The following is a 14,407-nucleotide window of genomic DNA, read 5'->3' on the forward strand; positions in this document are numbered from 1 at the left end:
CGGTATAGTCCAGTTAGTGATAGGCATCATAGGCATGAGGTAGCATTTGTTTCCTTTGTAGTAGTAAGGATAATTTAGACCCCAAAAATGTTAGGTGATATTTTTTTAAAAAGGGGTAATTGATATCCATCAAAACATTTTGTGGGTAACAACAGAAAAAAGGTTAAGAACCACTGATCTAATCAAAGCAGTGAATGCATTGATCCTATATTTGTTTTCTACACTCTAAAGCAGAAGATGACAATATGTTTGCCACAACTCATTGCCAGGCTGTGGGATTTGTTTAGGTACAACACATAAACATTACACTACAAAAAAAACAGGAAAAAGACTAATTGTATAAAGGTCATTTTACAGTAGTTACCTAGGATAGCTGTTCGAAATTGCAAAGACAGCATTTTTGTGTACATACGCTGGTGGATACTTCTGACCATGCAGCAAAAGCACTGTATTTTGTAGCCCAAAGGAGTTCATTGCAATGATTTCTTCCACCTCCTGCATCCAGCAAAGACAACAGCTCACATGGAAAGCGAATTGAACTTATGTGGCCACCTGCAACATATACGAAGAGCAGTAGATAAGGCAAACAAAACCTGTTTAGCGAGATAATGTGTTATGGTACTATTCGCCAAAAATCCACCTAGGAGCCTCTTAAATATTTGAGGACACTGGTTGAAAAACCTACATGTGCCAAGAAACACTCAACTAATGATTTATACTATGAATAAATCAATGAGTCTTAAAATGCTCTGTATGTACCTACAGCCTCATCGCCTAACTGAGTCAAAAACTATAATATACATACACATTTTGCTTGCTACTGAGGCATTTACTGATACCGGGCTCACTGTCATCAAAAAGTCAACCAGCAGTATCATGTCTCATTCAAAGAGCTTTATAATGGATAAGAGCATGCTACTCCAAACCATGTAGCATATACATTAAAATCAAACAAATAAAAGGTAACATATCACCTCACATTAAAATAACTCATTAATAGATGCTGTGCTGTCTTCAAAAAAATAATATCCATCAGTTTTCTAATTGGTATCATAAGTGTATGCCTCAGCGGGTTAGCCAACATCTCAAACCTAAAACAAAATCAACAATATAAATTTAAGATCAAATCATAGCACTAAATGCATTTGATTCTATATCATATTTGTATCCCTAAATTTTACAGCATATAGGATACAAGAGAAAATCCAAATTATCACACAGGCATTTCGAACTAGGTACCAATTGGACATAATTCGGCTGTATAGTACTGTTCCAAGGCTAACAGCTAAACAGTAGAAAACTACAACACACATGCCCACCTTTCAGATGTTGAATGTTGTTCTAAAGTCTTTGCTTAGAACGAAAAAACTGCCTCAGCCGTCCAAGCCCACCAGCTGCATCTTCACAGGACAGTGATATAAGGTAGGTGACTGGCAATGGAAAAATAGCACCCAATCTTGTCATAATTTGGGCTAAAGTAGAAGACAAAGTTTGGATACCATTCTCTCTGTTGCAATTCAGATCTTTGGAATGAATTGAATATTAATAGAAACCTGACAAAACATAAGGTACAAGTTAAAGTTCGTACAAGGCAGAAAAGTTTCTTAGTAAACTGTAAAACAGGGTCACAGAGCTGCCACTGAAAATTTTAAAATATCCCAAGGTTCATCACTTACCAAAAATTCCAAGGTTTGTCGAAAAATCACAAGATCACCTAAAAAATGGCAAACACACAGTATATATGTAATCTAGTGCAGGCAACATAATTATTATAGTTACGCCAGAACCCAGCCACCACGTACCTTCAAACAGACGCTAAGAAATACCAGTAAAATACGAAAGAAAAAATAGTTTTTGTGTACATCTTTTTACTGGTACATGATACATCGAAAAAGCAATAATGCTGGCCTGACTTACTAGTTTTGACAGTGTTTTTCAATCAACTTACACGACTTCGATCACTAAATTGACAAAGCACTGTTATGCAAATTGTTAATTCAAAAAATGGATTTTGCAAAACGATTATTTTTGATGAAAAATGGTAATAAGTTAACCTTAAACGTATTCAACGGATAATATAAAAAAAATCCCAAGATTTAAAACGTTTTTCCCAAAGTCCCAAGCTCAGCACTGAAATCCCAAGATCTTGGGAAAAATCCCAAGGAGTGGCAGCCCTACTGAGTTACCTAACGATTCTGTCTTTAATCTTCATAATTTTGCGACAAAACGACCAAAAACAGTCTCAAGGTCTCAACTTTTAAGACACAAATTTTCACCACGTCTGTTTACAAACAGCTGATGACGTAATGTTTATTTTCACAGCTGTTCAAAAACCATGTTTCGCGCTCAATAATTTTCGAAAATAAATGCACATTAACGAACTTCCGAACTTGCAATTCCATCGAGGCGTAAAAGTTTAACTTGTAAATCACTTTTGCAGCAAAAAGACGCAATCTACTATCGTTCTTGGACCAATGAAACGTTACTTCTTTATTTGAGTTTGCATTTGACAAAAGGTCATCACGCGGTCAAATTTTTATGAAAAAGTAGTTATTGCCCATTCATTGGCACAAAACAAAATCGGAGATAGCCAGCAATAGCTGAATTTCGGCACTGGAAACTTTGGGGAAAATGTAACGTCATAACTAAACACTGAAATCATATTTGCCAATTTAGGAATTATTACGTCACGTTAATTAGATTCAGAAAACTGTACCAAAAAAGTTTGTAAACAATTGCGGTCAACTAAGACACCAAATATTATTTTAACTCCAAAAGTGCAATTTTTATCCCAAATTCATGCCACAATTGATAACAAAGTATTTTTTTATGGTATCACTTTTCATGACATGGTCGTTAGTCCGTGACCAAATTTCCACAAAAAGCTTGTCAACAAACATTTTTGGACAAATCTCAACGTTTACATGTGATTTTATGGATTCCTTTTATTCTATGTTTAAATAAATCTCTGTCTGCCTTATCAAGTAACAGCACAAACATAATAAAGAGATATTTTACACAATGCAAAACAACACGGACGGACCTAAAAGAAAACTTTATTTACGCCAAAAACATGCACCAGATTTTGAACACAAGCGAAAGCATACATAATAGGATCCACTAAAATAGGACATTTCATTTACTGGAACCATGCCTTCTACAAAACACATCTTCTATTAAAACTATTTCAGCAACCTTACTGTCTGAGGCGATGCAATGTCAAATGTTTTCAAGCAGGAAGGTTTGTGAAATCAAGGGACACACAAATGAACATATACAGCAATTAGGCTACAAATACAAAGTAGAAACAACAATTGGTGCTGAAAGGATAGGGGTTTGTATCCACATAAGTAAGCCTGTTTGAATCAAAACATAAAAATAACAGCTTGAATTTAAATGTAACATGTCTTATCTTATGTTACCTTCTGAGACCAACACATTAGACCCAAAATCAAAAACGGAAAGACACAATCCCACTATACGCACACATGGCTTAAAGAGTGTAAATTTGTAAAGTATATTCTATGACGGGCTTCAATTAAACAGCTTTAAAAACCTACAGTGAAGAAAAAGGTTCAAAAACCAGGGGTTTCCGTACTTTGAAATAACACAAAACACTTGCTGTAAAAAAAATTGCATACCCGACACATTAAACCATCAATGCTCTGGTGAATAATCTTGAAAATACCGTATGAAAGTGTGTGTGTGGGGGGGGGACAAAGAAAATAATCCATCAGTAAATCCAAGCTATGACTCAAATGTTGGTATGTATGTGTCCTTCTGCTACTGTGCAAGCCTGAAATAAGAATACAAAAAGACATTTAGAAATGAAATCAAAGTTTAAAATGTATATGTGGCTTTGCCAAGCATATACTGGTCAAAAATATTTAGCCCCAAGGGTCAGCCTACACTTGCCTAAGAAAATTGGTTTCCAGGCCAAACATAAACAGCTTAGCAATGTGACTTAGTTGTTTTTAGAAACTAACACTGCCTATTACTTAGGTGAAATATATATGTCTAAATAAAACAGTGGACGACTTCAGACTTGTCAAAGTTTTTAGTCTGCCACATATTTGTAAAGTTAAATCCCAACATCCCACCTTTTCTTTGTGTAATTTATCTCCCATTTCCCCAGTTCAGGTAAAGGTTTTTGTTGCTTAATAACCCTGACTCATCTTGGACAACTGCTTAGTCACTCACTTTGACAACAATGACTCATCAGTATTTTGTTGCTCAGCATCTGAAAAAGCAATTGTAAGTTCTTAAAAAGCCAAACAAAATAAATACAAACCAGCAAAATGCATAAAAATGTTGACACTTCTTTACAAATTAAATTTGCATAATGAAGTTTGTACTGATGTGTGTAATAAGAAAAACAATAAAGGAATCATAATAAAATAAAAAAGTGTATTCTGAATGTCAATAAATATGATAATAGTAACATATCAAACCTCTGCAAACACCTCAACTAACGGACAAATCATTTGGAAATCGCAGCAAGGGACATTACCTGGATTGTTGTGAAATGTCAAAGTTGAAGGGTCGTCAAACTCATCACTGAACGGGATGTCAACATTACTAGGATGCGTCGAATCATCGATTATTTCTACTGTAAACTAGTCGTTTGTAGCAAAATACAAGGTTTTATTCAAATCTGGACTTCCAGGCATGGAGGTGGCACCTTTCTGGGTTTGTTTGAGCTCTTCTGTCACCCGATGGCTAAATGTCCGCCCAAATATGCAACTGTCGGCAGATGCGGAGATTAAGTGAGAGTTGTGGTTGAAAGTGAGAGCAACCGCTACCTCTGAATGCCGGCTGATCATGCAAACACAATCTCCTGCGAGACAAACAAAAGATTCTTGTTAAAAATGTTAATTGGAAAAACAGTTGCAAATACATTAAAGCAATTTAAAAACTGATGCAGAAAAAATGCAAACTTGTAAAAGGCCAGTATTGTGAAATTCCTACCATGAGTAAATTTGCTAGACATACATTTAGTCATTTGACATGAATAAAACATGTTTGATTAATTTAAGTGGAAATGCTTATTAATATTGTATAACTGCAAATTGCTTTTCAATTTTCTCAACAAATGCAAACCAACACGGAACTGTGGTGTACGAGAGGACATAGATGTTTTTATCAACACACGAGGTTGCAACAAGCGTTTTGCACCAAAGATGTCATATTCGGTTAAATTGCAGCTGCACGCAACTAGCACTGAATCATCGATGAATAAAATCCACAGTTAGAATGGCTGGGTTTAAAATTTTGTGGATTTGCTTGCTCAACAATGGCCATGTCAGCCATCGAGTGTTTTACAACATAATGTTGTTCTCAACTGATGTCAGTTGTAGTAGTAGAGAGACTTGTCTGTTCCACAGCTCATTAGTCGAAACTGTAATTATAAATCTGATTTAGACCAAGAATTGTCAGCATCAAGATTAAACAACTATGCTCTCTGTTAAACAACATAATGAGACTAAAACACAAAAATCACAAACGTGGTACAAAAACAAATGCAGCTGAAAACTGGACACTTTCACTGTGACTGATATATATATATATATATAATTAAGAAAGCTTAGGCAAAGTAAAAAGCAATGTACAAAGAAAGGTTCGGAAAAAAGTCAGATTTTTAAATGTTACACATTTGGTTCAAACAAAGGCAAATCACTTAAACATGCGTGTTTCATTTTCCAAATTTACCCTTGTTAACTTGTATGATTTAAATTCCAGCGTTTTAATGCAGTTTATTGTAGTTCAGGGGTCTCAAACACGCGGCCCGCGGGCCGCATGCGGCCCTCCAAGTGTTTTTGTGCGGCCCGCAAAGTCACTTTTAGAAGTTATGTGTTTTACCCTGTCAGATCAGTAAGTTTACAAGATACAATCACTTTCTGTTGGTCGTATGCAACGTTTTAATAGGAAAAAATTAAAATAGATCCTCTTTAGAATGAGCAATTGCGAGAGTTGCGTCACATTTTTTCCATTGTTGCGTCATTAAAGGTCATTTTTTTCACACAAAGCAATAAAGCACAGTTGGTTCTTGTGCTTAATTACACTATATCTGTTTCCTATTGTGTTGTTTTTAATGTGGTTAAAGGTATAAATCAACATTTTAGATTTAAATCATGCAATACTTTTATTGCATGTTACACTGTAACAAATCTTTCGATAGTGCGGCCCTTGCCTTAATTAAAAGTTTGTTTTTGGCCCTTGAAGCAGTTTGAGTTTGAGACCCCTGTTGTAGTTCGTGTAAATGATACTTAGTGCATTGAATTTACATTTTGTGTCAACTGGGTCGAATTAGCCACAGCAGTGACAGTTTACCTCGGGAAACATTGTTGTCCAGATCACAATAAAAAATTATATAAGACTTGGAATAGATATTCTAGAATCGAAACAACTATTCTAAAATACCTAGTTATACTAGTTTCAACTTCCCTACATGACAGTTTACCTCATAATCTCGGTTCACAAACTTCACAGCAGTGACGGCAGCAGAATGATCAGCTATCGTGTTGGACGGAATATAATCATCAGTAAACATGTGAACACATCGATCTCTACTCGCACTTGCAAGCATCGAACCACGGTGAGAATAATCCATGCTTAATATATCCCCGTCGTGTGCCGAAATAAATGATATCCTCTTAAACGTCATAAGGTCGTACACACTAAAAACAAATGATTGGTTGTCATAAAAAACGCAAAACTATTTAGTCTTAAGGATTACAAAAAAACAAATCCAAAATAACAACTTAAAACCAAATTCCAAATTTACTGTGGCTTGGAAAAACAAGCTAAAATAGGTGCAGCCTAGAAACCAGCGATGAAATTACTGATGCATATTTATGATAGAGTGTTAAATTGTGTGCAGAATTCCCCAATGTGCCCAGACATAAAGATGACTACAAATTGAATTAGGAAGTATGTTGAATACATACTGCTGGATACTCCCACTCCTGTCGCCAACCACATGTGTTTGCCGTCATTATAAACAGAAATGCAACGTGCTTCAACCGATGTTTTAGTGTCCGTGAAGTGTTTCTCCATACTTTCCAATAGAATTGTGTGTTTCAGAACCTACAAATATTTAATAACTAACTTATTGCTCGTTCAATACATATATCCTACAAACAGCCACAATATATAAGGTTCGTACACATGTTTGGTCATCGATTTTCCAAATCCTGACTCTGCCGTCATTTGAAACCGAAACAAAACAGCTGACTCAGCACAATCAGAAAGAGTCTGCAAAAACACCATAAGGAAGAAACTATTATTACATGTAAACAGGGTTTTGTGCCCCAGTGATTTAAATCAGTGACAAAAACAAAACAAGAATTTGACTAAATAAATTAAATCAGAAAGACTTTTCTGAATTTGGTTTACATTTATAATTCCACTGTTATAATTAGTGTGGAGCAGACAATTTACACTCATGAGACATGATTACAGCAGCTGACGTTACAACATTTCATTCATTTTCAGCCACTACTGATGATATTTGAATAGTTATAGTATGTCTATTGACATAAGCCTATATACTTTTTGTTATGAATTATGTAATGATCTCCATGGATGTGAGGGGTACAGAAACTGACGATGCTTTTTTTGAGCACATTTAACATTAAAAAAAATCACTAAAAAATGATCAGTCACTGTTTTTAAGTATTTTGGATATCGAAGAGCAGTGTGTCCCGATTAATAACATTTATTGTTTACAATTGTCTTTTGTGATGAAATATAATTTTTTTAGTGATGTAACTTCAATATATGTATGTTACAAAGACAAACCTTGATTTCCTAGACACACGAGCTGTGAAACCTCGAAACTGAAGTGACATTTGGTTTTTCAAAATCCATCACATCAGTTATAACAAGTGAGTGATTAGAAAATACAAGATGCAGCCACATGTTGTAGACATCTACTGACATCGCAAGCACTTCATAACCTCTGCAAGAATCCAATTGTAAGTTCAAAATAATTAATGTAAAAATATATTAAACAATATGCATGGATCTGTTCATAAATTTAGTCATAAAAATAAAAGCTCAAATAGATGTAAATGCAACATGGTTTATTATTTTATAACTGCTTCTGCAAATGCTCATGCCCACATCAGTGATATTGAGGCAAGTTGCTTTTTATGTCTACTTGGGCCGTTATTTTTCTCATTAAATATGTAAAAATTTTGAAACTAACTTTTACCAAAATACGACTTCTTATCAGGCAGCAAAAGCAAAAGCACGATTTTGTCTTTATTCTTCATAATTTTGCGACAAAACGACCAAAAACAGTCTCAACTTTAAAGATAAAAAATTTTTCGCCACGTCTGTTTACAAACAGCTGATCGCTGATGACGCAATGTTTATTTTCACAGCTGTTCAATAAATATGTTTCGCGCTCAATAATTTTCGGAAATAAATGCACATTTAACGAACTTCTGAACTTGCAATTCCATCAAGGCGTAAATGTTTAACTTGTAAATCACTTGTGCAGCAAAAAAACGCAATCTACTATCGTTCTTGGATCAATGAAACGTTACTTCTTTATTTGAGTTTGCATTTGGCAAAATGTCATCACGCGGTCAATTTTTTCCGGAGATAAAACAAAACCGGAGATAGCCAGCAATAGCTGAATTTCGGCACTGGAAACTTCTGAAAAAATGTTACGTCATAACTAACCACTGAAATCATATTTGGCAAACTCATGAATTATTGCGTCACGTTAATTAGATTCAGAAAACATTACTAATAAATTTTTTTAAACAACTGCGGTAAATTAAAACACCAAATTTTATTATAACTCCAAAAATGCAATTTTTTCCCCAAATTCATGCCGCAATTGATAACAAAGTATTTTTTTATGGTATCACTTTTCATGACATGGTCGTTAGTGCGTGACCAAATTTCCACAAAAAGCTTGTCAACAAACATTTTTTGACAAATCTCAACGTTTACATGTGATTTTATGGATTCCTTTTATTCTATGTTTAAATAAATCTCTGTCTGCCTTATCAAGTAACAGCACAAACATAATAAAGAGATATTTTACACAATGCAAAAAAACACGGACGGATCTAAAAGAAAACTTTATTTACGCCAAAAACATGCACCAGATTTTGAACACAAGCGAAAGCATACATAATAGGATCCACTAAAATAGGACATTTCATTTACTGGAACCATGCCTTCTACAAAACACATCTTCTATTAAAACTATTTCAGCAACCTTACTGTCTGAGGCGATGCAAATGTCAAATGTTTTCAAGCAGGAAGGTTTGTGAAATCAAGGGACACACTAATGAACATATACAGCAATTAGGCTACAAATACAAAGTAGAAACAACAATTGGTGCTGAAAGGATAGGGGTTTGTATCCACATAAGTAAGCCTGTTTGAATCAAAACATAAAAATAACAGCTTGAATTTAAATGTAACATGTCTTATCTTATGTTACCTTCTGAGACCAACACATTACACCCAAAATGAAAAATGGAAAGACACAATCCCACTATACGCACACATGGCTTAAAGAGTGTAAATTTGTAAAGTATTTTCTATGACCGGCTTCAATTAAACAGCTTTAAAAACCTACAGTGAAGAAAAAGGTGCAAAAACCAGGGGTTTCCGTACTTTGCCATAACACAAAACACTTGCTGTAAAAAAATTGCATACCCGACACATTAAACCATCAATACTCTAGTGGATAATCTTGAAAATACCAGATAAAAGTGTGTGTGTGTGTGTGTGTGGTGGGGGCGGGGGGGGACAAAGAAAATAATCCATCAGTAAATCCAAGCTATGACTCAAATGTTGGTATGTATGTGTCCTTCTGCTACTGGGCAAGCCTGAAATAAGAATACAAAAAGACATTTAGAAATGAAATCAAAGTTTAAAATGTATATGTGGCTTTGCCAAGCATATACTAGTCAAAAATATTTAGCCCCAAGGGTCAGCCTACACTTGCCTAAGAAAATTGGTTTCCAGGCCAAACATAAACAGCTTAGCAATGTGACTTCGTTGTTTTTAGAAACTAACACTGCCTATTACTTAGGTGAAATATATATGTCTAAATAAAACAGTGGACGACTTCAGGCTTGTCAAAGTTTTTAGTCTGTCACATATTTGTAAAGTTAAATCCCAACATCCCACCTTTTCTTTGTGTAATTTATCTCCCATTTCCCCAGTTCAGGTAAAGGTAACCCTGACTCATCGTTGGACAACTGCTTAGTCACTCACTATGATAACAATGACTCATCAGTATTTTGTTGCTCAGCATCTGAAAAAGCAATTGTAAGTTCTTAAAAAGCCAAACAAAATAAATACAAACCAGCAAAATGCTTAAAAATGTTGACACTTCTTTACAAATTAAATTTGCATAATGAAGTTTGTACTGATGTGTGTAATAAGAAAAACAATAAAGGAATCATAATAAAAAAAGTGTATTCTGAATGTCAATAAATATGATAATAGTAACATATCAAACCAGCCAAAACAGTGGTCATTCTGTTTAAATCAAGGAACAAAAATCAAGATACAAAAAAAGATTATAAGTTTAAATATGTGATAAAATAAAATTATTTCAGAAAACATAAATAATATCTTTCTTAATGCAGGATATTTTCTGGGATCATTACCAAAGCAACTCTGCAAACACCTCAACTAACGGACAAATCATTTGGAAACCGCAGCAACAGACATTACCCGGATTGTTGTGAAATGTGAAAGTTGAAGTGTCGTCAAACTCATCACTGAACGGGATGTCAACATTACTAGGATGCGTCGAATCATCGATTATTTCCTATGTGAACTAGTCGTTTGTAGCAAAATATAAGGTTTTATTCAAATCTGGACTTCCAGGCATGGAGGTGGCACCTTTCTGGCTTTGTTTGAGCTCTTCTGTCCATGATGGCTAAATGTCTGCCCAAATATGCAACTGTCGGCAGATGCAGAGATTAAGTGAGAGTTGTGGTCGAAAGTGAGAGCAACCGCTACCTCTGAATGCCGGCTGATCATGCAAACACAATCTCCTGCGAGACAAACAAAAGATTCTGGTTAAAAATGTTAATTGGAAAAACAATTGCATTAAAGCAATTTATAAACTGATGCAGAAAAAATGCAAACTTGTAAAAGGCCAGTATTGTGAAATTCCTACCATGAGTAAATTTGCTAGACATACATTTAGTCATTTGACATGAATAAAACATGTTTGATTGAATTAAGTGGAAATGCTTATTAATATTGTATAACTGCAAATTGCTTTTCAATTTTCTCAACAAATGCAAACCAACACTGACCTGTGGTGTACGGGAGGACATAGATGTTTTTATCAACACACGAGGTTGCAACAAGCGTTTTGCACCAAAGATGTCATATTCGGTTAAATTGCAGCTGCACGCAACTAGCACTGAATCATCGATGAATAAAATCCACAATTAGAATGGCTGGGTTTAAAATTTTGTGGATTTGCTTACTCAACAATGTCCATGTCAGCCATCGAGTGTTTCTCAATGTAATGTTGTTCTCAACTGATGTCAGTTGTAGTAGTAAAGAGACTTGTCTGTTCCACAGCTCATTAGTCGAAACTGTAATTATAAATCTGATTTAGACCAAGAATTGTCAGCATCAAGATTAAACAACTATGCTCTCTGTTAAACAACATAATGACACTAAAACACAAAAATCACAAAAGTGGTACAAAAACAAATGCAGCTGAAAACTGGACACTTTCACTGTGACTGATATATATATATATATATAATTAAAAAAGCTTAGGCAAAGCAAAATGCAATGTACAAAGAAAGGTTCGGAAAAAAGTCAGATTTTTAAATGTTACACATTTGGTTCAAAGGCAAATCACTTAAACATGCGTGTTTCATTTTCCAAATTTACCCTTGTTTACTTGTATGATATAAATTCCAGCGTTTTAATGCAGTTTATTGTAGTTCGTGTAAATGATACTTAGTGCATTGAATTTACATTTTGTGTCAACTGGGTCGAATTAACCAAATGGACGGAATAGAATCATCAGTAAACATGTGAACACATCGATCTCTACTCGCGCTTGCAAGCATCGAACCACGGTGAGAATAATCCATGCTTAATATATCCCCGTCGTGTGACGAAATAAATGATATCCTCTTAAACGTCATAAGGTCGTACACACTAAAAACAAATGATTGGTTGTCATAAAAAACGCAAAACTATTTAGTCTTAAGGATTACAAAAAAAACAAATCCAAAATAACAACTTAAAACCAAATTCCAAATTTACTGTGGCTTGGAAAAACAAGCTAAAATAGGTGCAGCCTAGAAACCAGCGATGAAATTACTGATGCATATTTATGATAGAGTGTTAAATTGTGTGCAGAATTCCCCAATGTGCCCAGACATAAAGATGACTACAAATTGAATTAGGAAGTATGTTGAATACATACTGCTGGATACTCTATACATACTGCCACTCCTGTCGCCAACCGCATGTGTTTGCCGTCATTATGAACAGAAATGCAACGTGCTTCAACCGATGTTTTAGTGTCGGTGAAGTGTTTCTCCATACTTTCCAATAGAATTGTGTGTTTCAGAACCTACAAATATTTAATAACTAACTTATTGCTCGTTCAATACATATATCCTACAAACAGCCACAATATATAATGTTCTTATTGATCGTCCAATACATATATCCTACAAACAGCCACAATATATAAGGTTCGTACACATGTTTGGTCATCGATTTTCCAAATCCTGACTCTGCCGTCATTTGAAACCGAAACAAAACAGCTGACTCAGCACAATCAGGAAGTGTCTGCAAAAACACCATAAGGAAGAAACTATTATTACATGTAAACAGGGTTTTGTGCCCCAGTGATTTAAATCAGTGACAAAAACAAAACAAGAATTTGACTAAATAAATTAAATCAGAAAGACTTTTCTGAATTTGGTTTACATTTATAATTCCACTGTTATAATTAGTGTGGAGCAGACAATTTACACTCATGAGACATGATTACAGCAGCTGACGTTACAACATTTCATTCATTTTCAGCCACTACTGATGATATTTGAATAGTTATAGTATGTCTATTGACATAAGCTTATATACTTTTTGTTAAGAATTATGTTATGATCTCCATGGATGTGAGGGGTACAGAAACTGACAATGCTTTTTGAGCACATTTAACATTTAAAAAAAATAAATCACTAAAAAATGATCAGTCACTGTTTTTCAGTATTTTGGATATCGAAGAGCAGTGTGTCCCGATTAATAACATTTATTGTTTACAATTGTCTTTTGTGATGAAATATAATTTTTTTAGTGATGTAACTTCAATATATGTATGTTACAAAGACAAACCTTGATTTCCTAGACACACGAGCTGTGAAACCTGGAAACTGAAGTGACATTTGGTTTTTCAAAATCCATCACATCAGTTATAACAAGTGAGTGATCAGAAAATACAAGATGCAGCCACATGTTGTAGACATCTACTGACATCGCAAGCACTTCATAACCTCTGCAAAAATCCAATTGTAAGTTCAAAATAATTAATGTAAAAATATATTAAACAATATGCATGGATCTGTTCATAAATTTAGTCATAAAAATAAAAGCTCAAATAGATGTAAATGCAACATGGTTTATTATTTTATAACTGCTTCTGCAAATGCTCATGCCCACATCAGTGATATTGAGGCAAGTTGCTTTTTATGTCTACTTGGGCCGTTATTTTTCTCATTAAATATGTAAAAATTTTGAAACTAACTTTTACCAAAATACGACTTCTAATTAGGCAGCAAAAGCAAAAGCACGATTTTGTCTTTAATCTTCATAATTTTGCGACAAAACGACCAAAAACAGTCTCACTTTCAGAGATGAAAATTTTTCGCCACGTCTGTTTACAAACAGCTGATCGCTGATGACGCAATGTTTATTTTCACAGCTGTTCAATAAATATGTTTCGCGCTCAATAATTTTCGGAAATAAATGCACATTAACGAACTTCCGAACTTGCTATTCCATCGAGGCGTAAAAGTTTAACTTGTAAATCACTTGTGCAGCAAAAAAACACAATTTACTATCGTTCTTGGACCAATGAAACGTTACTTCTTTATTTGAGTTTGCATTTGGCAAAAGGTCATCACGCGGAAAACTTTTTATGAAAAAGAATTTATTGCCCATTCATTGGCACAAAACAAAACCGGAGATAGCCAGCAATAGCTGAATTTCGGCACTGGAAACTTCTGAAAAATGTTACGTCATAACTAACCACTGAAATCATATTTGGCAAACTCATGAATTATTGCGTCACGTTAATTAGATTCAGAAAACATTACTAATAAATTTTTCAAAACAACTGCGGTAAATTAAAACACCAAATTTTATTTTAACTCCAAAA

The 14,407-nt window shown here is 34.5% G+C and overlaps 2 protein-coding genes across 9 annotated transcripts in view; both read right to left on the reverse strand.

The window, feature by feature from the left end:
* Positions 1-14,407, reverse strand: part of LOC145224734 (mitogen-activated protein kinase-binding protein 1-like) — a 179,639-nt gene that overhangs the window by 54,787 nt on the left and 110,445 nt on the right. For 3 of the 5 annotated variants that reach the window (XR_013859729.1, XR_013859730.1, XR_013859731.1), the window contains 2 exons: positions 13,366-13,525; positions 12,654-12,816 (listed from right to left, as the gene is read on the reverse strand). The gene's annotated coding sequence lies outside the window, so the exon portion shown is untranslated. Of the gene's footprint in view, positions 10,289-10,713; positions 11,040-11,306; positions 11,595-11,988; positions 12,817-13,365; positions 13,526-13,780; positions 14,122-14,407 lie in introns of those variants that run through there. The other 2 variants (XR_013859728.1, XR_013859734.1) reach the window with 2 other exon arrangements.
* On the reverse strand, positions 3,045-8,411 carry LOC145224735 (mitogen-activated protein kinase-binding protein 1-like). 4 transcript variants are annotated; one of them, XM_080091316.1, is made up of 8 exons: positions 8,216-8,411; positions 7,801-7,960; positions 7,166-7,254; positions 6,948-7,086; positions 6,461-6,677; positions 4,511-5,398; positions 4,101-4,240; positions 3,045-3,796 (listed from the first exon to the last, which is right to left on the reverse strand). In XM_080091316.1, exons 5-6 carry the CDS (start codon positions 6,662-6,664, stop codon positions 5,348-5,350), a joined length of 255 nt encoding a protein of 84 aa, XP_079947442.1. In that variant the 5' UTR covers positions 6,665-6,677; positions 6,948-7,086; positions 7,166-7,254; positions 7,801-7,960; positions 8,216-8,411; the 3' UTR covers positions 3,045-3,796; positions 4,101-4,240; positions 4,511-5,347. The 4 variants fall into 4 exon arrangements, with proteins under 4 accessions (XP_079947442.1, XP_079947440.1, XP_079947443.1 ...); XM_080091314.1 differs by having other exon boundaries at positions 7,801-8,411; XM_080091317.1 differs by lacking the exon at positions 7,166-7,254 and having other exon boundaries at positions 7,801-8,411.

This window comes from Phallusia mammillata, chromosome 4 (assembly GCF_965637545.1).
Source record: "Phallusia mammillata chromosome 4, kaPhaMamm4.hap1.1, whole genome shotgun sequence".
Taxonomy (NCBI): Eukaryota; Metazoa; Chordata; class Ascidiacea; order Phlebobranchia; family Ascidiidae; genus Phallusia; species Phallusia mammillata.

Coding starts and splice junctions, on each gene's coding strand:
- LOC145224735 (XM_080091316.1), bottom strand. CDS start 6,664: ATGACGTTTAAGAGGATATCATTTATTTCGGCACACGACGGGGATATA. Junction 5,399..6,460: donor TTGTGAACCGAGATTATGAG/GTAAACTGTCAT, acceptor TTATAATTACAG/TTTCGACTAATGAGCTGTGG.